Source organism: Globicephala melas, chromosome 1 (genome assembly GCF_963455315.2).
Source record: "Globicephala melas chromosome 1, mGloMel1.2, whole genome shotgun sequence".
NCBI classification, from domain to species: Eukaryota; Metazoa; Chordata; class Mammalia; order Artiodactyla; family Delphinidae; genus Globicephala; species Globicephala melas.
Window position 1 is genome coordinate 34,505,951 of NC_083314.1, and position 25,397 is coordinate 34,531,347.

At 45.5% G+C, this 25,397-nt stretch overlaps 1 protein-coding gene and 1 long non-coding RNA gene across 3 annotated transcripts in view; one reads left to right on the forward strand and one right to left on the reverse strand.

Moving 5' to 3' along the window:
- The window catches only part of LOC132596793 (uncharacterized), a 27,840-nt gene extending 14,946 nt beyond the window's left edge, over window positions 1–12,894 (forward strand). Inside the window, exons 2-3 of the long non-coding RNA XR_009562799.1 lie at window positions 7,482–7,656; window positions 10,464–12,894. This is a non-coding gene — a long non-coding RNA (uncharacterized lncRNA). The remainder of the gene's footprint in view (window positions 1–7,481; window positions 7,657–10,463) is intronic.
- PM20D1 (peptidase M20 domain containing 1) overlaps window positions 1–18,335 on the reverse strand; it is a 27,475-nt gene extending 9,140 nt beyond the window's left edge. For both annotated transcript variants that reach the window (XM_060293664.2, XM_030872802.3), the window contains exons 1-12: window positions 18,043–18,335; window positions 15,379–15,465; window positions 13,658–13,890; window positions 13,124–13,210; window positions 11,744–11,877; window positions 11,325–11,444; window positions 10,497–10,572; window positions 10,063–10,124; window positions 9,742–9,820; window positions 7,665–7,736; window positions 2,305–2,473; window positions 84–183 (exon numbers count right to left, since the gene is read on the reverse strand). In XM_060293664.2, the coding sequence (XP_060149647.1) occupies window positions 84–183; window positions 2,305–2,473; window positions 7,665–7,736; window positions 9,742–9,820; window positions 10,063–10,124; window positions 10,497–10,572; window positions 11,325–11,444; window positions 11,744–11,877; window positions 13,124–13,210; window positions 13,658–13,890; window positions 15,379–15,465; window positions 18,043–18,217 (1,394 nt within the window). In that variant the 5' untranslated portion in view covers window positions 18,218–18,335. The remainder of the gene's footprint in view (window positions 1–83; window positions 184–2,304; window positions 2,474–7,664; window positions 7,737–9,741; window positions 9,821–10,062; window positions 10,125–10,496; window positions 10,573–11,324; window positions 11,445–11,743; window positions 11,878–13,123; window positions 13,211–13,657; window positions 13,891–15,378; window positions 15,466–18,042) is intronic.
- Window positions 18,336–25,397: the final 7,062 nt, after the last annotated feature.

The window sequence follows — 25,397 nt, forward strand, 5'->3', positions numbered from 1 at the left end:
TCAGAAGAACGGTGTGGGAAAGGGACAGGTCAGATGTATCTCCTCTCTCCACCAAGCTGTCCAAACCTGTTCCATTCACTCACCTGCTGAAGCTCTGAGGCTGCAGGTAGATGGGGTTGAACCGGTAGATGCCAGTGGTAAGGTTCGTATAGTGTCTGCTGTCTGTGTTGCCAATACAAGTACCTAGAAAGGAAGAATCAAGAGGAATGGGGCTTTATGTGAGCAGCCAAGCCAGGGAAGTGGTGGCAGGTGGGCTACCTGGGAAACTGGGACCCCTGTGTCACCACAGAAGATGTCTGGCCCTTCCTTGGAAGGCTGAGACTATGAATTTTTGTCCTTCAGGCTACCCATTCTCAAAACCTTTCTAAAACACCACTTCAGCCAGGAACATGGGCTATCTTCCCAAAGGCATTCATGAGACATCCCTTGAATGGTCCAAAGTGCCCTCTCTCCGTGATGACCATGGAGGCCAACAGCATCATTTCATACCCATAGCCAGGTTACTCTAGAAATCTAGATATCCAGAAATCTAAGTACATCTTCCTTATTGCCTGAGTTTTCTTGTATATCACCCAGGTCAGAAATAAACACTCTCTGGGGGAATTTTACTGCTATAAAATGCAATCTTCTTCAAGTAGAACATAATTTCCTGTTATTCTTGTCCTCTGAAGGATGACTCTGTCTTCCTAGAGTCAAACTTCAGGTTTGGAAAGTCCCAGGATACTCTCTAGTGTCCCCCTCTCCTGAAGGTAGCAGGTCACCCCATTCCCCAGTAGGAGTGTTCTTTAAAGAAAGACCCCCTGGAACATCAGTTAAAGTGTGGTGGGATGATCTGCGATGGTAATTTGTGTTTTGTTCTACTTTTCACTCCTGGTTTTAAATGGATAATCAGCCCCTTCACAATTCCTGGCTTTGGGGATTTCTGCCAGTTGATGCCTGCCTATCTTTATTCTGTAAAAGCCCAACTCTGTTGATGGGATTATGGCAGGTGCCCCAGAAAGGAGAGGGTAAGATAGGGAGCCTTTGAGGGCCAAGAGAGGAGAATCTGGGAGTGTGCAAGCGAGGGTTCCTAGGTGGTGGGGACCCAGGCCCCGCTCTGTGGCAGGAGTCCAAGCAGGTGGCAAATCTCAGAGGGTACATTCAGGGTATGTTCTTGGGTCTAGAGTCAAAGATCTCACCCCCTGGACAGGCCAGGGAATCCGAGGAAATCTGCAACCTGAAGTGACCTTGTGGCCAGGATAATGGATGTCTCAGAGGCAACCACAAGGACCGATGACCACAGACTAAGGGATCCCGATGCTATGCTGTCGCATAAGACCCCAAGGGCCTGATTCAGGTGGTGGTGGTGGTGCTTGGAGGCTTCAATAATGTCTGAGGTTGAATTTCTGAGGAGTGGATCTGATTTAAGTTGATTAAAAAACAAGGCTGCTCTTTTTCCCCACACCCGAGGAGCTTATGGGTGCAGAATTTCACTGTAATCTCTTTAAGGGCCCATGCCTAGCACAGGGGCAGGTCCTAAGTATTAATATTAGCTTAGAAAATGAGAGAATCCATGATTAAAGCTAGATAAAAGGAAAGTGAACACAGGTCTTCACATCAGAGCATCTCTTCCTCACATCACAGACCACAGATTCTCAAACTGTGGTCAGTCATCATTCCAGTGTCAGAATCCCCTGGAGTATTTGTTAAAAAGGCAGATTCCAGGGTCCTCTCCAGAGCTGGTTAACCTGAATCCTTGGGAGTGGGTCCAGGTAATCTGCATTTTAATAAATTCCCTAGGTGATCCTCTTCTCCTGTTAAATTTGAGAACCACCGTCTATACAGCATAGACTTGGAAGGTACGTCAGAAGACTGGGAAAGGGGTGTAGCGGCGCTGCTACTGGGAGAGGTGAAGGAGGTTAATTCAGATGGTACAGCCAGGAGGAGTTTCTGGGCTGCGGATTTTGAGCTCTGTTGCTGAACTGCTATCCTAGAATGGATCAGAACCAGATGGGGAACCTGGCCCCCTCTGGGGCTCCTCCAGAGGAGGGGGAGTCGGAGCCGATCCTCTCCTCCATGCCAGACTGGCTGGCCTAGGTTAAGCAAGGACCCAGGCTTGGCTGACCTAATTTATTGTTTCTGATCCTTTCCTGTTTGCTTTTTCACTTCTACTCAGAGGGGAAAATACAGCTCCAGTCCCATCAGGAGAGGAAGCAGCCAGCTGTTTCCAGGCTGAACAGCTGGGGTGGGGGTGGGGCAGTGGATATTAGACAGGATACAGTTCCAGCTCCCCCTCCCCCCAGCCACAGCTGATGAAGTCATTACCTGGGGCAACAATGTTGACTTCCGGGAAGACAGACTGTATGGTCTGGCGGAGCAGCTGGTAGCCCAAGGCCTGATCATCAGAGGGGCTGACAGGCAGGGGGTCAAAGGCATTCAACACGTGGAACTGGATCCGGTCATCAGCCACAATGTCCTTGGCTAGTTTTAGGACCTTGAGGGAGGAAACAAAGGGAGTTCGATTTATTAATCTGCTGTCCAAGTACTGTATGAATTTAAACAGTCTTGATTTCTCTCCAGCAAGGCAGAGCCCTGGAGTTTACAGAGGAGACTCACTTTGGCACTGGGACCTCAATTTCAGCCGACTGGTTGTAGGAGATAGAAGGGCTGGTCTTCCTGGAAATCTACAGCATGGTAGATTTAGGTTAAATGTTTGGGAGGTTGCCTTAACAGCCACGAGGCAGGTGGGGGATTGGAAAATCAGGAAATTGGGTCCTTTCCCTTGGGTTGAGAACCATGGGCTGGGTGAAAATGTAGAAGAGACAGCACAGTGGAAATCTCAACCATCTCGAGACAGGGGGATAGATGTGATGACCTCACTTCAGCCAGGGAGAGTCTCTGACGGATGGTGACAGGGTCATATACTTTCTTTCTTTCTTCCCTCTGGGCATCCCTGCTTCCTCTTTGAAACCGACTGCACTGGAGCCAGGAAGATGAGCTCAACAGACAAGAAGTCAGGAGTTGGGGGACTGGTATTCAAGTTTTCTCTCTGTGCCTCCTTTCCTCAGGAAGGAACCTGAGGAAGCTTCTAGAAAATTCAGTCTGAAATAACTAGAGCTGAACTCAGCAAAAGTCCTGGTCCCAGGCAGGATGTAGACCAGACCCTGAGGATCAGGTCCCGTGGAGCCATGTGGGAATGGACCAGGCAGCTGACTTAGGGTGGCCCCCCAAGCCCACTCAGCCACCCAGGGAAAGTCCCAGCAGTAGTCTCAACCCATCTGATCAGCAGTTGTTTTAGAACTGTCTCTGCCCTAGAAAGGGGAGTGTCTGTCTCACAGCTTGGGGGCATTATCTCAAGAAGACCACTTTTAGGTCAGTGTCCCCTAGAAGCATGCTATGAGCTGAGTCTGGGAAGAAAATGAGGGTTCCTACTTCTGGCTTCGAAACCACCATTTAAAGCAAACCAAATTCCCTGCTGTTGGATTAGGGGTAGGAGCCAATTCACTTGTCAGAGCTTATTTTCACTCTAGCACTTATGTCCCTAATACTCTGCTACAAGAATTAATATATAGTCTGGATATATTCTTGACCCACTGGAAAGGTTCCTGAAGTCATCCCCAGAAGTGTCTGCTGCTCCCTGTCCCAACTCACTTTAAGGTTCCTGCCTCCAGAAATTGAAGACGGCACACAGATTGGACCACCCTCAATGAGCACAAGAGCCCAGGTTTCCCACCAGCTGTTAGGATAGGTCCTGACCCAAACACCTCATTTCTATATTTCTAGTACGAAGAACATAAAAGGCATGCAATGAACGTTGGATACACACATTTTAAAAGATGTGAACCAATAAAAGTAACAATGGGAGTTGTCTCATTAAGGAGCTTTTGCCCAAGGTTTATCCAGTTGGTATTGCTGGGCTGGGTATCTGAACGTGGTCTGACTTTACCGGGATGATGCTTTACTGCTTCCAAAGTACCTACAGGTTGAGGTGGCGTGGAGCAGAGCCAGCAAGAGCGTGGTGTTCATTTAAGATGGATTCCTTTGTGGGATGAATTTTGAGCCAGAATTTGAAGGAAGGATATGAAACTGATGGAGAAGAGGCAAGAGGCAGTCTGAGCATGGAGAGGGGCATGTACAAAAACTGAGGAGTAACACCGAACTTTGTGCCACAGACAGCCGCTTACTGCTGTGTGATGTTCGGCAAGCTGCTTAACCTCTGTGCCTCAGCTTGCTCATCTGTTAACAGGAGGATAATAGTAGCACCTACCTGGTAAGGTGGTTGTTACCACTACCGGAATATATGTAACGTGCTTAGGCTGGTTCCTGGCACTCCATGTATGTTAGCTGTTATTCGCCTGTTTAGAATGGAGGGACCACCCTGGGCAATAATCAGAGGCACAAGGATGGGACTAAGAGAAGGGACTCATCAATGGTAAGAGGGACCTCAAGGGTCACTGTAGAGCACATTGATCCCTCATTTCTCTGAGCTCTTTTCTATTTTATGCGAAGCTGTATTTTCCTCTCAAGTGAATGATGAATTCGTTGAAGGCAAGGACAATGTGTACTTAAAATTGGTAAGGTCTTTTAGAGTTAGCAAGACCAGCTTCTATCCTACTGAAAGGCTGTTCATTAGATCGTCTATGACAGGCTGTCATCAGCTTGTCCTTGAATATTTCCAGGGGCGGAAAGCTCACCGTCATGTGTTTTAATATATTCCACCTTTGAATAACCCTGTTATGAATGTCTTCCTAATAATGAACTGAGATATGGCTTCCTGTAGCATCTAACCTCCCCCCCCACCTCTTTTTATTTATTTTTTAAATATTCTGTAGAGTCCACAGGATAAAATAGTACAAGACACATCAGCAGGATTTCATCTCTGTTGAGATTCGAGGCCTGTGCTCTTGCTGCCTGAATGCTGCCCCCAGGTCTTTGCTCCTTCTTGGGTTTCAGTTTGATCGCTTGCTTCCTGCTGTCTCTACCCACTAGCACCTAAGCCCCTTTAGAATGGGAATCTTGGCTTGTTCCCCATTTTCCCAAGTGCTTGGAAGAATGTCTAGCCCATAGTGGCCACTCAATAAACACTTGGTGAATGAATCAGTGAAGGAAGAAAGGAATTTTCTGTAAAACACTCTAGATAGGTGGACATCCAGCCTCTGAGAAGCTCATTACCATCCAAGATGCCATACTCCCAAACTCTCCTTTAAGTGGGGGCTCCCTGAAGTATCTCCCAGTGGCCTTATTTCTACTCCCTGAGGCCCATGCAGAACAAACTTTCCTTTCTACATGGAAGCCTGTTACATTTCTGAAGGCGCTTGTTCCGCACAGATGGGTACCGGAGACCTATCTACATCCACGACATGGGAGAGACCAGCTAAAGATGGAGGAAGAGGGCTCTGGGAGCCATTTATGTTTCCATCGGATCCAGCGCAAGGCTCTGCACCCTCGGCCCTCAGACCAGCAGGGAGTGTCCCTGATGCATGGAATTGGGGCACGAGGGAGAGGAGTGACCAGGACAAAGAGGTGCTGCGTGCTTTTGGGATGACAGGGGCTTTGCATTCCTCCCTGGGGCAGGTGAGCAGGATGGGCCTAAGGATTCCGGAGATAGGCCGGGAAGGAAGGCCACTGTGGCAGGGGACTGGAGAGGAGGGAAGAGTGCCAGAACCTGGGGAGATGAAAGCCCCAGCTGGTGGAAAACAGCCCGTGGAAAGGGCATGGAGTTGGAATGAGGATGGAAAAAAAACTGGTGGAAAGAAGCTCAGTGAGGGGAATTCAGTGATTTCCTGGTCCCATGAGTCCCCAGGGAGAGGACAAAGGTTGGCACTGGATGAAAAGCAGCAGAGCCCAGGGCTTACACTGTCCCAGATCCCTGCCAATGCTGGGTGACTCTGGGCTGGCTGTCAACTCATCCCCCCAACCCCTGCAATGAGGGGTGTGCCTCCCGCCCTGTGTGAGGACACAACATCCTCTGTAGGGAAGGCCCCAGGGAGAAAGGACCACAGAAGTCTAAATGTGGCAGACCCTCGATGATCTGACCCTTACCTTGCTTAATCCTGGAACATATTATTCATCTGACAGTTGTTAGGTTGCTTTTTTTGATCCTTTTCAGAAGGATCAGATTTACCTTCGAAATTCTTTTTAGCTCAACCTGATGTTTAAATAAGCTAGCCTTTCCTACAGATGTCAAACATTCTGTATATTTCTTTTCACCCTTTAGCTTTCAGTTCAAATATCACATCCTTAGGGAAGCCTTGCCTGACCCCACAGACAAGGTCTGGTTCCTTGTTATATTCTGTGATAGCACCCGGCCCCCTTTCCTCATAGCACTCAGCATGGTTTGCAATTATACATTCATTTTTATAATTTTAAAATTGATATTCATAGCAGAACATTGCAAGGCGCTGTCCGCAACCCTCTTCTCTCCAGACTCCACACACCCTTCCCGCGGGATTTTATTGGCTGTAGAGGTTTCAATTAATAATACTTCAGCCTCTATCTCTAGTTCATTCTTTCTCTAGATCTGAGGTATTTATACTTGCCTATTAATATATTAGAAGCTTCTCAAATTTCTAAACCCTTTTATTTCTCTGTGAACTTGCTCTTCTTCCTGAATTCCCAATCTTGGTTAAAGGCATCAGCACCTGGCCAACTACCCAGGTTTAAAACCGTGGGGCCGTCCTGTCTTTCACTCACCCCACATCCATTACACACAGCGACCTGCTGAACCCAACTCTCACACCCACCTCTGGTGGGTACCTTCTTCACCCCATGACCACAGCCTTAGTTCAAACCTCTATACCCACTGCCTGAGATGTTGTAACAGCTTAACTGTTTCTTCTTACTCCAGGGCTTCCTCAGCATCACCACTAGCACTGTCTCCCTAAAAAAGAATCTGAGTCTATCACAGCCCTGTTTGAAGACCTCTGACAGTTCCCTTTTGTCCACAGATTAGAGCCCAAACTCCTCGGCATGGCATACAAGGCCTTGATCCCCAAACTACAACTCCATTTTCATCTTCCATTACTTCTCCCCCAAGTTATCCAACTCTTTAGACTTTATTTGAATTCTGAATGTCTTACTTCTAGCAAAGTCCTATTTGTCTTTAAGTCCCAGTTCAAATTTCTAGTGATCACAAAAGACTTTCTTGATCCTCAGAGGTAGCATCAGCCCCCTTCTGTGCACTGGTCCTGTGGTAATTTGTTCAGCCCTATTTGTTATAATCCAAGTATAGTGTAGTGGCTAAAAGCACAGACTCCGGAACTAGTGCTGGATGTATAATCCTGGGCATGTTATTTACCTCCTCTGTTTATCTGTGCCTCTGTTTTCCCTGTTAAATGAGGATAATATATTTCCTACTTCATAGAGTGGTTGTAGGGATTAAATGAGTACATGTCTACCTGAGAACAGTGCCAAGAGCACAGAAAGTTCACTGCCTGTGTTTGCTACTATTGTTATCATTTCCTATTTGTCACTTATTATTATCATTCATCTCCCATCCCCAGACTCCAAGTTCCCCCAAGCCAGAGATCTCCTATCCCAGCCAAGCACCTGGCACATAGGAAGGCTTTGAAAAATCATTGAACAAATGAGAGCCTGGGCCAGCCCTGGGATTGCAGCTCCACCGCAGTCCCGACAGACACATCTCACTGATGCTGACTCAGTTGTCAGGAACACATGGTACGTACCTCCTGGACTGTCTGTGCAGGGTGAATTCGGAAGTTGACGGTGGCCTGGGCCACAGGGGGGATGACATTCACCTAGAGAGAGACCCACAAATCCTGGCTGAGCCGACTTCAAGCCCCCCACACCTGACCCCTGCCCAGGAAGTGCCAACTACCACCTGCAAGGGGAGAGGAAGCTGATTTGATTGAAAAATCCAAGGCTTAATTTTTTCAGTCAGCCCCTGTCTTCTCTGGGCCCTTGACATGTGTTCAACGCTAGAGGTGTGTCTCCGCTTCAGGCCAGACTTTCATGCTTCTTGGTCCTGGAGGGGGTCACAGAGAGATGCTCAGAGAAAGACTGCTTTCTCTGGGAGTGCACAGACACCTCTGCTTTGGCCCCATGCAGTGCCACAGGCAGTCTTCTGTGTGTGCTCTTTCCCAGGGCACCCAGGACATTTCTGCAGCGGTCAGCGTTAGTCCTTACTCAGGATAGGGCACCCAGAGCATCTGAGGCCCCATCATGGCTCTCAGGGGGTTGATCATGATAATGGTGGTGGTGACGGTGATGGTGATTTCCCACATCCAGCTGCAAAATTTGACTCTGTTCTCTGTTTGACCAGGAAAAATCCAAGACTAATTGGAGAAGAGAGTTAAGCTATGGAGGGAATTTTTCCCCAGAGCCCGCGAGAGAACAGATTCCCCAATTGCCTATCTTTCTTTGAACTGGTATCGTGCAAAAAAAGCACCAGGCTAGGGACAGGAGAACTGGCTGTTATAAATTAGCCATGTGATTTTGAATAATGACAACCTCTTTGTGTCTCTGTCTTTCAATTGGCAATTGGGGCAATAATCCTCTGTGAGGAGGACCAAATGGAATAACAAATGTGAAAGTATTCTGGACAGATAAAAACACCATTCAAATGCAAGGACACAGTACTGTTATTTTGGTGAACTCTCTAGGCAGCTGGTGAAGCCAGCTCGGGCCTGGCTGACACGCCAGACACACTCGGGCCTGGCTGACACACACAGTTACGTCAGGAGTGAATTCTGAGGCACCATTCACTTACACTCAACCCGGGCTGCACAGTACCAGGGCTCCACAAGGCCACACTGTATTCTAGGTGAATGATGCTCCTTGAATGTGTGCTGGTGGTACTGGTAGAAATTGGAATGGTCTAACTCCTTTCCAGATTTCAGAAAGGCCTCAGCCCAGGCGAGCTAGCGTGGCTAGTTCAAACAGACAAGCCCCTTAGTGGCTGGTCCAACTGGAAGTAGACCAATTTGCTGAAAAGTAGTTCTTGGAAAAAAAATTATCTAAGTAGTGGTTCACCTGAAACTTATTTCTATAAAATGTAAACCTCGGGCGTTTCCTGGTGGTCCAGTGGTTAGGACTCTGCGCTCTCACTGCTGAGGGCCCGGGGTTTGATCCCTGGTCGGGGAACTAGGATCCCACAAGCCTCGCTGCGTGGCCAAAAAAAAAAGTAAACCTCATAGAATTTACGTTTGCAAAGGCCACCCAATATTTACTGTATTTTGGGGAATGACAGTGTATGTATTTTAAGTGTTATGTATATCACAAATGTTATAGATTTTTTAAATGGCAGGTGAGTTTCTCTCATTCAATTCAGGGTAACACTAGGGGAAAATATATTCATCATTCATTAATTTGTGAGGTGAATAAATCTTCCAAAATATGAGGAAGAATAATACAAAGGTGGTAGGGAGGTTGGGAATCTTTAAGCCTATGTGACCAAAATGCTAAATTAATATATTACATGTTGAATGAGTATAGGTCACAAGAATTAACTCCCAAATAATGCCTCTTCACACCAGCGTAACGGTTGTTTTTTTGAAGGGGTACAGACCCAGAGAACCTGAGGGGGCCCCTGAAATGCACATATATGAAACTTGTCCAGCAATTTCACGGAGTTTGTAGACGTCAGCTTAGAACGCTTGCTCTTGAGGCTTACCCATCTGATGACACAGGACAGTTCAGCACTGGGCCTTCCTACTATTCAAATTGTAACCAGAGAAGGAAGGAGAAGCCAGGAGATAAAGCCAAGGGATGGAGGGGTGTGTGGGAGGAACCAGGTGGTGTTACCTTGACCCCTGCATTGAACATGGTGAGTGCCGTGGTGGTCCTGACCAGTGCATTGGTTATGTAATTCCTCTCCATCAACCTAAAGCAGAAGGACTAAGGTAAGACATTGTACAATGGAAAGAAAGAATGGGTTGTTGGACTACCCCCTTTCCTGAACCTTGGAGATCTTTAAGACAAGGAGGGATGTCCTATGTACGAATTAGATGTAGTGTCTGGTGGCTGAAGGATGGTTCGTCAGGCCCAGTTAAGCCAAAGAGAGGGGACTGGGAAGTGGGTAGGTTTGGGGTGGGGGATATGAGGGACAGAAAGATAAAACTTTACCTGCTTACAAGGGGCTGAAATAGCCACAGGTTGCTCAGGACTATGTTGGTCGGGAAGGGGAACTGAAAGGGAAAGCAGCAGGTCAGCAGGATTTCAGAGGGGTCAGCATAACAGGCTCACTGTTCTGGGGCCTGCGTCTCTCCCTACTTTGGATCTGCCTTGAGGGCACTTGGCAGTAGCCTCAAGGATGAGTGGGAACCAGCTCCCTCAGGCTGCCCGGTGTTAGATCTCAGGTTCTCAGCCTGAGCACCAAGAGCCCCAAAGAACAAGCTGGATCCCCACATCTTGGGCTCAGCCACAGGCTGGGAACAGGGGAGAATGGGCAGAGCACTGGTCAGCAGTAGGGCTCCTTTATTACTCGAAAGGCAACTTCTCCGCCACCCTTTCTTCCTCTTCCACAGCTGACAAGGGGTCTGCGAGATTCCTTCTCATACCTCGTTTGCCAGCTGCTGCAATGCCATCTTGAACGGCCCGCCTCCAAACATGTTTGGCATTGGTGTCTGCTCCAGTCTGGAAGAGAAATGGAGCTCTCAAGACTCACTCAACTCAGTCTAAGACCAGCAGAGTCTGAAGAGAAGGAGAGAGATAGGATGTTTCAACAGGCCTGGCCAGGAGGCCTCCCACTCACCTCCCCATCACCTCCACCAATCCAACCGTTCCAAGATCTCAAAGCACAAGTGGGGCTGTCCCTGTCTACCAAGCCCAAGGTAGGCACCCCCAGTCTCATTGCACCTACCACACTGCAGCCAAATTGTCAGTCTCTTTTGCTAACTGTTGAGTTCCTAGAGGAAAGGGACTGTCTGTATGCCCATCACTGGGCACAAAGTCTTGAACATGGTAGATAGTTAAATATTTAAATGAATGAATATAATTCCTCTTCCTACTCTGCAAGAAAATCGGCCAGAGGTAAGCTCTGCTGTTATAGACCCGGACCCACAGCCAGCAGCCTTTATTTGCCTTAGTTATCTTGCCAGGGCAGGTGGAGAATTTAGACAGTTCTTTTCCAGCTTGTGAGCTCTAACTTCAGGCCTGGACTTTGGACTGTTCCAGCTACCTAACCTAGCTTTTGTCTGCTGGCCCTTACTTGCCATAATGGATAGATCCTCTTCTGATGTCTAACCCACTGTCCTTCCCGCAGCCCCCATGGCGGCTTCTCAGCCCAGCTTCAGGACAAGAAGCTTAGCTTCCTCACACTCAAAGTGGGAAAATGCCAGGTCTTCCAGCCTGAGTCTGGCAAGGGAGCAGGGCCAGGAATTGCTTACCGGCTGACAGCAGCTGCGAGGATGCCAATGCTTGTTTCCTTTGGAGGAGCTGAAGAATGGCCTGGAGTCATGTTTACTTGCAGCATGAGGTCAATTGCACCCTTCTCGGAGACTGAAACCCTGTAGGAGAGGGTCAGAGAGGGCCCTCCTGACCTCCTCCCACCCTGAATGATCCCATAGGCCCCAGGCCCATCTGTGCAGTGTCTGGTGGGCCAGGAGGTCAGCTTCATGCTGCTTAACAAAATGTACTCTAGAGGAGGAAGGGAAAGGGAAGCCCAGACCTGGTCGAAGATCGGGGTGATTAAAGCAAGAGGAGTAAAATAAAGAGTTGTTTCGCATGGTCTAGAGACACCAGGCTGAGGTCAACTCTAATGGGGTGAGAACGCCTTCCAAGCTGGGGGCTGGGGTGCTTTACTCACATGGCAAAGGGCTTCTGGAGGTTGGGAATGAAACCATCCAAGATGAAGCTCCCCTCATCCACAATGAAGGCTAGCTGGATGCCCCTTGCCTGTAGGAGGGCTGAGATCTTCTGAGCCCCCTTTACCCCTGATACCTGCAGACATTGAACCCAGAGCCACAGTCCTTCTCAGCCTGACCTCCAGAGGTAGCTCATAGAGACCCATTCAGCATAGCTGGGGGCTCCAGAGCCTCCCCACCCAGGCTTCTTCCTGGGGGGCAGGGCCCTTGACAATCCTGCCTCACAGAATCCTGGAGTGTCAGAGCTGGAAGGGCCCAATGCCCCTCATTTCACAAGGGAAGAGACTGGGACCCAGAGCGTGAAGTGATTTGCCCAGGGTCAAAGCAAGTGGCATCACTGGAAATAAAACACATTCGTTGATCTCCCTGTTATTTCTCTTCCCATCACACCAGTCCTTCTCTAGGCGTATCTGATGGATTACGTGCCTGCCTCAGGTATTACCAGGGAGTCTGTTAAAAATTCAGATCTATGCATATCACTAAGTGAAAGAAGCTAATCTGAAAAGACTATATACTGTATAATTCCAACTATATAACATTCTAGAAAAGACAAAATTACAGGGACAGTAAAAAGAGCAGTGGTTGCCAGGGTTTGGGGGAAGGAGAGAGGGATGAATTGGCAGAACACAGAGGCTTCTTAGGCCAGTGAAAATATGTATGACACCATAATGATACCATATATGTTATTACACATTTGTCCAAACCCATAGAATGTACAACACCAAGAGTGAACCCTAATGTAAACTATAGCTTTGGGTGATTATGATGTGTAGGTTCATCATTTGTAACTAACATACCACTCTGGTGGGGGATGTTGATATTGGCAGAGGCTGTGCATTCGTGCAAATAAGGGAAATCTTTGTATCTTCTCATTTCTGCTGTGAACCTAAAACTGCTCTTAAGAAAAAAAGTCTTGGGCTTCCCTGGTGGCGCAGTGGTTGAGGGTCCGCCTGCCGATGCAGGGGGTGTGGGTTTTTGTCCCGGTCCGGGAGGATCCCACATGCCGTGGAGCGGCTGGGCCCGTGGGCCGTGGCCACTGGGCCTGCGTGGCGGGAGAGGCTGCAGTGGTGGGGGGCCCGCGTACCACAAAAAAAAAAAAGTCTTTAAAAATAACAAATTCGGATCTATGGCACAGAGCCCAGGCATCTGCATTTTGGTCAAAGTCCTTAGATATTTCTGGCGACAGATACCCAGAGAAGTTGGCAAATTACCACGCCATATCCTGGAGACAGTGCAGCCGGGGAGCAAACCAGACCAGGGTGAAGCATACTCCCTCCCCCAATAGGGGACCCAGAGATAGGTATAGGATGAGGGGGTTCTACCTCCTCATCATGGCCCAGAGCAATGAAGAAAGATCTTCGGGGGATGTAGTTTCTGATCAGCAGAAGCTCCAAGGCCTGCAGGATTGCCTGGGGGACAGAAGGACAATGGAAGAGGAGAAAGGCTTATTCTCTAAGGTGTGGCACCAACGGGCATCAGAGACATTTGGCTGCTGGCAATAGGGCTGATGGGACTAGGATGTGATAGACTCTCTTTGGAGAGAACAAATTAAAATGGTCCCAGGGGATGGGATGTAGGGAAGCAGAGCTCTGCATGAAACTTTTACCACCTAGAGGAAAGCATAAATATATCAGTGTCAGAGCTGAAAGGGTACCTGGGGATCATCTACTCTAATCCCTATTTCACACTTGAGAAATCGGGGCTAGGGAAGTGACAAACTGATGACTGGAACCGAGGTATCCTGAAGCCTAGGTTCTTTCTACCATAGCCTCCTGCCTCCCAGGGGTTAGCCAAGCACCCCCCTCCTGGGTTAATCTTTAGGACTCCAAGGCAGAGGGAACATAGCATTTAAAGACCATAAGAGAGTTCTTGTTGTCCAGTGTGCCTCGACCATAGATGAAGCCATCACTCTCCAACCCAGAGAACGGGGGCACGTCCCAGCCTTCGTCAGGGGCAGGCACCACATCAATGTGAGCGAGGAGCATGTAGGGCTGCAGGCTGGGGTCCGAGCCTTGGACAGTGAACAGGTGGCTGTACTCTCCCACAGCTTCATGCCGGATAAAGCTGGTTTTGAACACAGTAGGAAAGACTAGAAGCAGAGAGATGAAAAGCAATGAGAGAAAGCCAGATTCAACAGTTGCCTTTGGTTTTCCTACCATTTGATTCTCCCTGCTTTTTTCTTTTCCCTTTAAAACATGCAGCCTCCTTTAGGAAGCCTTCTGGTACAAAGCCAGTCTGATTCCTGATTTGCCCAATCTCTGAAATACCTCTTCCCTATATTATAATGTGCTATTACTGTGTAATAACCTGCATATCAAGACCCCACCCTTATGACAGATAAGAGCTTAAGATCTGGCTTGGTCTGACCTCTAATGTTGTCACAAATACACGTTACAGGATGACGGAGATGAAGACTATGTTAAATTTTAAATATAATAGGCCCCAGTATCCAAATTACTTGGAACCAAACATGACCACTATATATATATTAAAAAATCAGAGATAGTTTTCTTTTACAAAACAATACTTTTAATGTTTGTGTTATATGGAGATAAAAGATTATTCTGTCTAGCATATGACCACAATTTTGTGTGCAGGTGTGGGTGTTCCCAGGGTCAACTATTCTGGTTATAGATAAGTATTAACACAGGCGGCCTTAGAAACATGGGAGAAAGAACTTTGATCTCCCTCTGGGCTGTGTTGGAAGAATCCATATATACCTCTGTGGATACCTAAAACCAACCAATGAAACAAAAATAAAGAATATGCTTTCTTCTTGTCAGCCAGCTTACCTAGTCTACTCTTACTGTACATTTCTTTCCTGATTTTTATCTCCTATTTAGTGAAGACTTTCAGCCTGCTGGATTGACCCCAGATCCACCCGTCCCCAGAGTGTTAGAGAGGGGGCTCCTTGCCGTGCCTTTGCCAGCCCCTCCCGCCTGAGACTTGAGGGGGGCTGTTTTTTATTTGATTTAGGAAAGTGGCCTCACTACTTTCCATGAGCTTCTTCTATGGGGAGGGGGAGCTCCAAGTCTCCTTTTTTCCGTTGACCCATATTTCTTTAGCTCATGGGCAGTGGGGTAGGGGGAGAGGACTGATGTGACAGTTCAAAGCTGTCGACTGCCTAGAAGCTCAGAAACGTGTTAGTAATGAATCTGGAGTAGGGCTTGGGTAGGTGGGATGTGCACATGTGTGGGCTGTAGGTATGTGTATGGAGGTAGGGGTGGGAGGAGCATGGAGCATAGTTCTGGCAACTATGGGAGAAGGAATTCCTAGTCCTACCTTTTGATTAGATTATATGTATTGACTGACATATTTGGGAGAGTTCAAACTCCAACCGAACAGCTATGTGCCTTGGTTCTTCAAAGGGCAAATCTATAGTCTCTACTCTGTGTCCACTCTAACTCCTGGAGTCTCCCTTCTATTGCTCCCCACTATGTACAAACTTTGGTCAAAAGAGGCCCATACAAATTAGGTTGCCCGTGGTCAGTCACAAATTAACTTCTTTATCACTCTGTAAAAGCACCGTGTCTCCAGCGCTACCCCTCCTGCCCCTTGTGCACAGTTTGTGGCTGACCTTTATGAATGTATTCTCCAAACTGAGCCAGGGCTGTCGTGTTGAGCTCCTCGGGGCTGAAAGACACTGTTGGAATCTGGACGGCACCTATCAGAGTCAGAGATGGAAGATGATAACAACCATTGATTTTTCCACAGCCCTCTGTACATAAAAAGTTCTCTTGCATTCATTATCTTATGGTGGAGGGCAATACAATCCTTTGAGGTAGGCACTGTCGTTTTCCCTTATTCGAAACTGAGGAAACAAGCTTACAGGCGTTAGGTGAGCTGCTCAAGACCGTCCAGAAACAAGCAGTAGAACTGGGATTTAAACTCAAGTTCTTTGAATTTATTTAGGCTAATATGGTTCTTAAAGGAAAATAAAGTCCGAGATGGGATGGGGTGGGGGAGGTCAGACAGGAGTAGATTTTATATCCTGACCCTGAGTGGGAAGCTGCTATAAATTGCTTCTAAGGTCTCACTCTGCCTCTGAAGCCACCCTCCCTTCAATGAATCTAAGGAGCCCGCTGTCCTGGGTCCCTACGAGAATGAAGCTTTGTGTGCTTTTCTGTACAGAGAGTAGGCATATTCCTCTTAGACTGGCTCATCCAGAGTCTTACTGTTCTCTCAGCCAAGGCCAGCTTTTTGGGCACATGATGCCTGGGAAGGGGTGGATTTAGAAGCTCCCAAACAAGCTCTTCAGTCATAAACAATCTCATCCACTCTACCCGGAAGTCTCAGTTGCTGAGTTGCCACTAGGTTGATCCCTTGGTGAAGGCTTTACATTCTTAAAGAGTTCCACTATCAAATGCAAACAGCGGGGGTGGGGGGGGGGGAGGAGGGGCGCAGAAACACATGGATCATGAAATTATTTGATTAGATGGCTGTCCGAAAACACTGGGAACAAATGCACCCAGGGCAGCTTGATGTCAAGGGAGGGCCTCTGACTTCTGTACTCAGTTTTGCTAAGAGTCAACCCTGCGTCATAGCCTACCACATAGTTGGGGAAGCCAAGGTTCAAAAAGACTAAAACTGCCTACATGAGATGGAGAGGCAGACTCGAGTTCTGAACTCAGGTGTTTTGTCCCCTGCTCAGCATTCTAAGCCATGTTGCTATGAGGCCCCTTTTTTAGGTTCTAATCTAGCTTTTGCTTTCTTCTGTGCAGGGAGACTCTAGTGAGCTGCTTGCCCAATGCCCTTCAGAGAACTATTTATACTATGATGCTTTGGGAAAGCCCTGCTCTGCCTCCCAGGCCTATCGCTCCAGCACAAACACAATTTATATTTAACAATGAGGGTTAGCTTTTGCATCTGCCGGCACATGTTTACGTAGGCAGTTTCTTTTAATCCATCACTTAATGGAAGGGAAAAGACTGGCGTTAAGCCCAATGGTGAGGAAGGATCTCATTATACCACAGGATCTAGCACTCAACAGAAACTTTCTTCTTTTCTCCTGGAAAACGCAGATTGGGAAGGTAAATAAATTTTTAGCCTTGGTTTACGGTCTAGGGGAGAGATGTCCTTTAGGAGAAGAAATCAGGAACATCTCACACCCCGGCAACACTCCCACACCTCTTTTTGGAGCCATCTAGAAACTACAGGCACTAGATGTTGTCACCCAGTGCTTACTCCAAGGTGCGGGGTGCTGGGGAAGATCATTTAACTGACCTAAACTTCAATTTCCCTCATCTGTAGATAAGATTCAGATCATTTAGTCTTAAGTGATTTAACAAGTGAAAACTCTCAAAGTTAAAAGCTGTTGTATTTTTTTTTTTTACTCATTACACATTTATTGTACATTTTCACAATCTGGATTTGCCACAGAACTGGGGGCATGGGGTGAGGGAAAAGGGAGCAGGGGATACTGGGATAATATGGGGGGTCTAGAACACAGCACCCTCACCCCCAGCATCTCTCCCTACCCTTTCACACCACAGCTTAGATCTCCCTGCTCCCCCTCCACACAGTAACCTCGAGTGTGGGGGGAAGAGTTTAGGGGGTCCCCTCCAGTGTCAGGTGAAGGGACTGCACCCTCAGATCCCTAAAATTGTGCCATTTAAAAAGACGTTAGACCCTTCCTTTATCACTTCACCTAAGGAGGAGACCTGGAGAGGGGCAAGAATCCCCATCTTCCAGCAAGTCCTACATTGGCAGTGATCAGTACCCTCAGCCTGAATTCAAGGGGTCAGTCGGAGGAGCTGGGCAGTGATGGGGCAACACCCCCCAAATGAGGGAGGAGGGTATCCAGTCCAACCTCCAGCAGGGATGGGGCCAGAGATTTCACGCAGGAGTTGGAGGGATTCTTTGCCCTGCCCCGTCCTCCCCAAGGCAGTGATGACCCCCTGACACACTGGCAGCCACCTCTTCCAAAAGAGATCAGATTGTGGCCAACCCCCGTGCTCCAGGCAAGCGGAGGTGGGGGTGGGGTAGTGTGGATAAGGGCAAAGTTGAAGCTTCCAGGGTAGGCTGGGAACGCTGGAGTCCCCAGAAGCCAGGTCTAGGAGAAGAATGGGCTCCCCAAGCCGGGCACGAGGTGCTGTGAATGGGGCCAGGGCTCGGCGGTGGGGTGTTGCGGAGCTCGAGCTCGAGTAGCCGACCTCTGTGGCGGCAGAAGGGAGTCGCGGGTTGGCCCGAGGAGACAGCGACCTATATATGAGAATAAGTGGTGAAGGGGACCCAGGTTCACCTTTCAGAGCCTCCTTCATTGCGACGCGCTCCTCTTGGCTGAACTGAGAAGGGATTCGCGGCGCCCTCTGATGCCCCTTGCCCTTGCCCCGCAGGCCCTTCGATCTGGAGACGGTGGCGATACCTAGCAGTAGCACAGACGCCAGGGTCAGCAGGCAAACGTACGGCCGAGCCATGTTTCTCTCAATTCCTCGCTGCCAGTCGGCGGGCTGGAGTTTGGACCTAAACAGCCAGCCGGCGATCTTCGGCCTGTCACTGCTCTAATTCCCGCAACTGCCTTAGTCTCACTCCATTCCCAGGGCTGGCCAATCATCCCTTGCCTGGAGATGCAGGACAACCAATCCACGGGACGGCCCCGCCCCAGGCCCGCAAGGCCTTTTGGGGGTTGTGGTTTCTCGCCCTGTAGCTCGTAGCGTAGGGTTCCAGGCAAGTTAGTGCAAGGTCTTGCCTGCACTTGATCTTCTGCTTTGAGATACTCGTAAATCCCTTTCTAGATGACAACAGACCAAATAAAAGGGGGAAAAGGCAAATAAATGAACAAAGTTTATCAGACCTTTATCTACTTCTCGCTTCCTCTGAAGCTTAGGGCTTGACTACCATTCCCTTAGATTCCATTGAGGAAGCTCTGCACCCCCAGGCTTGATTTCATTTCAATTGGAACAATATTGCTCTGTCTATAGACATTGTTTTGAAGTATATTAGATGAGAATGTTTGCGTCTGTTTAGGAATTCGCTGAAAGTGTTTTTGATATCAATGTTAACACTGCATTTTTGCAACTCCAGGCAAATACATTAAGACTGAAGGATTTTTTATTTTATTTTTTTAACATCTTTATTAGAGTATAATTGCTTTACAATGGTGTGTTAGTTTCTGCTTTATAACAAAGTGAATCAGTTATACATATACATATGTCCCCATATCTCTTCCCTCTTGCATCTCCCTCCCTCCCACCCTCTTCCTATCCCACCCCTCTAGGTGGTCACAAAGCACCAAGCTGATCTCCCTGTGCTATGTGGCTGCTTCCCACTAGCTATCTATTTTATGTTTGGTAGTGTATATATGTCCATGCCACTCTCTCACTTTGTCCCAGCTTACCCTTCCCCCTCCCCGTATCCTCAAATCCATTCTCTAGTAGGTCTGCATCTTTATTCCCATCTTGCCCCTAGGTTCTTCTGACCATTTTGTATTTTTCTTTTTTTAGATTCCATATATATGTGTTAGCATATGGTATTTGTTTTTCTCTTTCTGACTTACTTCACTCTGTATGACGGTCTCTAGGTCCATCTACCTACTGCAAATAACTCAGTTTCGTTCCTTTATATGGCTGAGTAATATTCCATTGTATATATGTGCCACATCTTCTTTATCCATTCATCTGCTGGTGGACGCTTAGGTTGCTTCCATGTCCTGGCTATTGTAAATAGTGCTGCAATGAACACTGTTGTGCATGACTCTTTTTGAATTGTGGTTTTCTCAGGGTATATGCCCAGGAGTGGGATTGCTGGGTCGTATGGTAGTTCTAGTTTTAGTTTTTTAAGGAACCTCCATACTGTTCTCCATAGTGGCTGTATCAATTTACATTCCCACTAACAGTGCAAGAGGGTTCCCTTTTCTGCACACCCTCTCCAGCATTTATTTTTTCTAGATTTTTTGATGATGGCCATTCTGACTGGTGTGAGATGATATCTCATTGTAGTTTTGATTTGCATTTCTCTAATGATTAATGATGTTGAGCATTCTTTCATGTGTTTGTTGGCAATCTGTATATCTTCTTTAGAGAAATGTCTGTTTAGGTCTTCTGCCCATTTTTGGATTGGGTTGGTTGTTTGTTTTTTTTTTTGCTCGGTACGCGGGCCTCTCACTGTTGTGGCCTCTCCCGTTGCGGAGCACAGGCTCCGGACGCGCAGGCCCAACGGCCATGGCTCACGGGCCCAGCCGCTCCGTGGCATATATGGGATCCTCCTGGACAGGGGCATGAACCCGCGTCCCCTGCATCGGCAGGCGGACTCTCAACCACTGTGCCACCAGGGAAGCCCGGGTTGTTTGTTTTTTTGATATTGAGCTGCATGAACTGCTTGTATATTTTGGAGATTAATCCTTTGTCAGTTGCTTCATTTGCAAATATTTTCTTCCATTCTGAGGGTTGTCTTTTTGTCTTGTTTATGGTTTCCTTTGCTGTGCAAAAGCTTTTAAGTTTCATTAGGTCCCATTTGTTTATTTTTGTTTTTATTTCCATTTCTCTAGGGAGTAGGTCAAAAAAGGATCTTGCTGTGATTTATGTCATAGAGTGTTCTGCCTATGTTTTTCTCTAAGAGTTTGATGGTGTCTGGCCTTACATTTAGGTCTTTAGTCCATTTTGAGTTTATTTTTGTGTATGGTGTTAGGGAGTGCTCTAATTTCATCCTTTTACATGTAGCTGTCCAGTTTTCCCAGCACCACTTATTGAAGAGGCTGTCTTTTCTCCATTGCATATTCTTGCCTCCTTTATCAAAGATAAGGTGACCATATGTGCATGGGTTTATCTCTGGGTTTTCTATCCTGTTCCATTGGTCTATATTTCTGTTTTTGTGCCAGTACCAGGATATGCTATCTTTTTAAAAAAATTAATTAATTAATTAATTTATTTTTGGCTGTGTTGGGTCTTCGTTGCTGTGCGTGGGTTTTCTCTAGTTGCGGCGAGTGGGTGTTACTCTTTCGTTGCAGTGCGCAGGCTTCTCATTGTAGTGGCTTCTCTTGTTGCGGAGCACGGGCTCTAGGCACGCGGGCTTCAGTAGTTGTGGCACACGGGCTCAGTAGTTGTGGCTCACAGGCTCTAGAGTGCAGGCTCAGTAGTTGTGGCACACAGGCTTAGTTGCTCTGTGGCCTGTGGGATCTTCCTGGACCAGGGCTTGAACCTATGTCCCCTGCATTGGCAGGCGGATTCTTAACCACTGCACCACCAGGGAAGCCCAATGCTATCTTTTTAAAATTTTAAACTTTTGCCTTTTACATCAAAGATCTTAATCCATCTGGAATTGTTTTTTCTGTAAATGGTATGAGGTCAGGTCAAATTTTATTTTTTTCCAACTAGGTAACCAATTTTCCCAGCAACATTCATTAAATAGTCTGTCCTTTCCTCAGTGATCTGCAAGGACAACTCTCTCATTTATTAAGTTTTCATGTATGAATGAAAACTGGGCTTTCTATTTTGTTCCATTGGTTGCTTTGTTTATTTCTATGCTAATATGACTGTCTTAATTACTATAACTTTAAAATACATCTCAAAGTCAGGTAGAGCATGTTTCTCCTTTAGCCTGTTAATGTAATGAATTACATTAATAAGTTTAAAATATGTAAACTGCCCTGACATTCCTGGAATAAACTCAACTTGGATAAACCCATTGCTGCATCTTCCTTTAGGATTTTTGCAATTCTGTTTGTAAGTTTGATTGGCCTGTAATTTTTCTGTTTTGGGTTTGATATCAAGTGAATAGTAGAAATCTAATTAGAGAATATTGTAGTGATTTCTAGCTGCCCCAATATTCTTTCCCCCTTTCTAAGTAATAAGAACCCTGAGTTTGAGCTCAACACATTGATACCCAGCTAAAAGAATAAATTTCCCAGACCCTTGCAGCCAGGTTTGCCATGTGACTGAATGTGGAGAATGAAGGATAAGCAGATACATTCTGCTTAAATTTCTTCCTCCATTCTCATATGTGATGGCTACAGCTCTAGCAGCCATGTTGGACCGTGATGATCTGCTTTTATGGCGGTGGGAGGGGGGAAGGGAAGGAGGGAGGGAGGGAGAGAGAGAGAGAGAAGGAGAGGTGGGAAGGGGAAGGAAAGGGAAATTTCTACCACATTTAAACTACTAAAGGATTGACCTTCCTCCCCACCCCGCCTTTTTTTGCATTCTCTGGAAGAGTGTGTATGTAAAGTAGGACCAAAAACCTAAGATATTTTTCTAATAATTCTAAAAAATAAAGTAATTTCGACCTGGTATTTTCTCTGTGGAAAGCTTTTAAACTGCTGGTTTCATTTAATGGTTATAGGATTTTTAAGGCTTTCTACTGTTTTCTTGATTCCATTTTGGTATATTATATTTACTAGCAATTTATTCATTTTGTTTAAGTTTTCAACTTTATACTAAGAGTTTAAGCTCTGGAGCCAGATTGCCTGGGTTAAATTCCTAGGCGCTCTACATTCATGGAGTTGTGCTGAGTGATCTCGGGAAACTTACTTAAAATTTTTTTTTTTTTTTTTTTTTTTTTTTTGCGATACGCGGGCCTCTCACTGTTGTGGCCTCTCCCATTGCGGAGCACAGGCTCCGTACGCGCAGGCTCAGCGGCCATGGCTCACGGACCCAGCCACTCCGCGGCACGTGGGATCCTTCTGAACCGGGACACGAACCCGTGTCCCCTGCATCGGCAGGCGGACTCTCAACCACTGCACCACCAGGGAAGCCCTTTACTTAAAATTTTGAGCCTCAGTTTGCTCATCTGTAAAAAGGGGATAATAACAGTATGTACCTCCCAGAATTGTTGGAAAGATTAAATAAGTTAATACATGTAAAGGGCTTGGAAGAGTACATGGCATATAGTAACCATTCAATGGATGTTAGCTATTCTATTATTACTATCTCCTTTCTTTTGCTTTCTTTGTTTTTTTTTCCAACTACCATAGTTGAATATTTGGCTCATTAATTTTTGTCTTTTTTCTTTTCTAACAAAAGCATTTTAGGGCTATAAGTTTACTTTGAAGCATACTTCCCTATGTACCACAAGTTTTGATATGTAGTATTTTCATTATTGTTTAGGTCTAAGTGTTTTAAAGTTTCCATATAATTTCTTCTTTGACTATGAGTTTTTCAGAAGTGTTTTTAAAAACTTTTTAAACGCCTATTTTTTTGTTCAAGTTATGTTTTTGTAACTGATTTTTTTTTTTTTTCTTAGCGGTACGCGGGCCTCTCACTGTTGTGGCCTCTCCCGTTGCGGAGCACAGGCTCCGGACGCGCAGGCTCAGCGGCCATGGCTCACGGGCCCAGCCGCTCCGCGGCATGTGGGATCTTCCTGGACCAGGGCACGAACCCGTGTCCCCTGCATCGGCAGGCAGACTCTCAACCACTGCGCCACCAGGGAAGCCCTCTAACTGATTTTTAAGTTCAATGAATTATGTCACAAAATGTGGAATGACACCTATGCTTTGAAATTTTTTGAGAATTGCTTTAGGACCTAGTGTAAATTTGTGTAAATATTTCATGTGTACTTAAGAAGTGTAAATTTTAATTGTTGTGTGTACAATTCCATCTGTTTATTAAATCAAGTTTGTTTATTTTATTGCTTAACTCTTTCATACCTTACTTTTAAAAAATCTGTATGACTTAATGAGACAGTATATTGAAATCTTCCATTTTGTTGATGGATTTGTCATATTTTCAGTTTTAAAAAAATCAATTTTGCTTTATTTATTTTGAGACTTTTATTTGGTACATTCAGGTTTAGAATTGTTGAAAATTTTATCATGACATAGTGGTTTTTTATGCTTCATAATCTCTTTGTCTTAAAACCAATTTGTCTGCTAATAATACAGCTATTTCATTCTTTTGGTTAATATTTATCTTGTATAGGTTGTTTTTTCCATTCTTGTGTCCTTATGTTTTATTTAATTAATTTATTTATTAGTTTATTTTTTTCATTTTAAAAACATTTTTGGCCACACTGCATGACATGTGAGATCTTAGTTCCCCGAGCAGGGATCGAACCTGTGCCCCTTGCATTGGAAGCATAGAGTCTTAACCACTGGATCGCCAGGGAATCCCTGTCCTTATGTTTTAGAAGGACCTCTGAATTTAAAGTTTAATCTAATCAGACAATTTCTTTTACTAATGAGATTAGTTTAGTTACATTTTTTCCGTGATTTCTTCTGTATTTGGACTTATTTCTATCATCTTCCTATTAGCACTACCTTTTCTATGCTTCTTTCTCCCCACGTATTGCCTTTTTAAACAATTAATTAAACTTTCATCATGTGGGTTTTTTTCTTATTCTATTCTCCTCTGCCCCACTGGTTTGGAAATTATATTCTTTGTTGTGTTATGATTTACTATTGAAATTTTAGTGCTCATATTTAATAAGTTTGAATTTAATATTGTAACCCTTTTCCTCTGAAAAATGTGAAGACATTTGAATGCTTTAACCCTGGTCTCCTTCTCTCTATATGCTATTGTTGTTCATTATTTTATTTTTTATTTATTTTAGGTTTTAAATTTATTTTTTAAAATGCCACAAATTAGTTATTATTATTATATAGAGACAGTTTCTTTATATTTACCAGTATGTTTACCAGTTTCCTTGTTTAATCTTTCTTCTTGAATCTCAGACCTTACTTCTGGAATAATTTTTCTTTTTCCCAGTGTTCATCCTTTTGAAGTTACTTTACTGAAAGTCTGATGACAGTTAACTCTCTCAATTATTGCTTATCTGAAAATATCTTTATTTCATCCTCATTCTTGCAAGATAATTTTCTTGAGCAAACAATTTTAAGTTGATGGCTGTTTTCTCTTAGCATTTTGAAGACATTAGTTTACTGTCTTCTGGCTTCCATCTTTCCTGTTGAGAAGTTGACTGACAATGTAATTATTGATCTTTTGTCGTGAACTGTTTTCTCTCTGGCTCCTTTCAAGGACTCCTCTTTGTTTTTAGTGTTCTTAAGCTTCACTACAAGGTGTCTAGATGTCAAATTTCTTTTTTTTTTAAAGTGTACAATTCAATGGTTTTAATATGTTCACAGAGCTGTGCAACCATTAACACAGTCAATTTTAGAACATTGTCATCACCTCAAAAAGAAACCCTGTACCCTTTAGCCATCATCCCTAATTCCCCCCATCTTACTCTCCCTGGACCTAAGCAATCACTAATCTACTTTCTGTCTCTGTATATCAATACTTGCCTATTCTGGACATTCATATAAATGGAACCATATAATATGTGGTCTTTTGTGTCTGGCTTCTTTCACTTATATTTTTCAAGGTTCATCAATATTATAGCATGTATCAGTACTTCCTTTTTATGACTGAATAATATTCCATTGTATGTATATACCACACTTCATTTATTCATCCTTTCATACATTGGTGGACATTTGGATTTTCACCTTTTGACTATTATGAATAATCCTGGTATAAACCTTCATGTACAAGATTTTGTGTGGACCTATGTTTTAATTTCTCTTGGATATACACCTAGGAGTGGAATTGATGGGTCATATGGTAACTCTATGTTTAATCATTTGATATATTTCCATACTGTTTTCCAAAGTGGCTGTACCATTTTGCATTCCCACCAGCAATGTATGAGGATTCTGATTTCCCCACATCC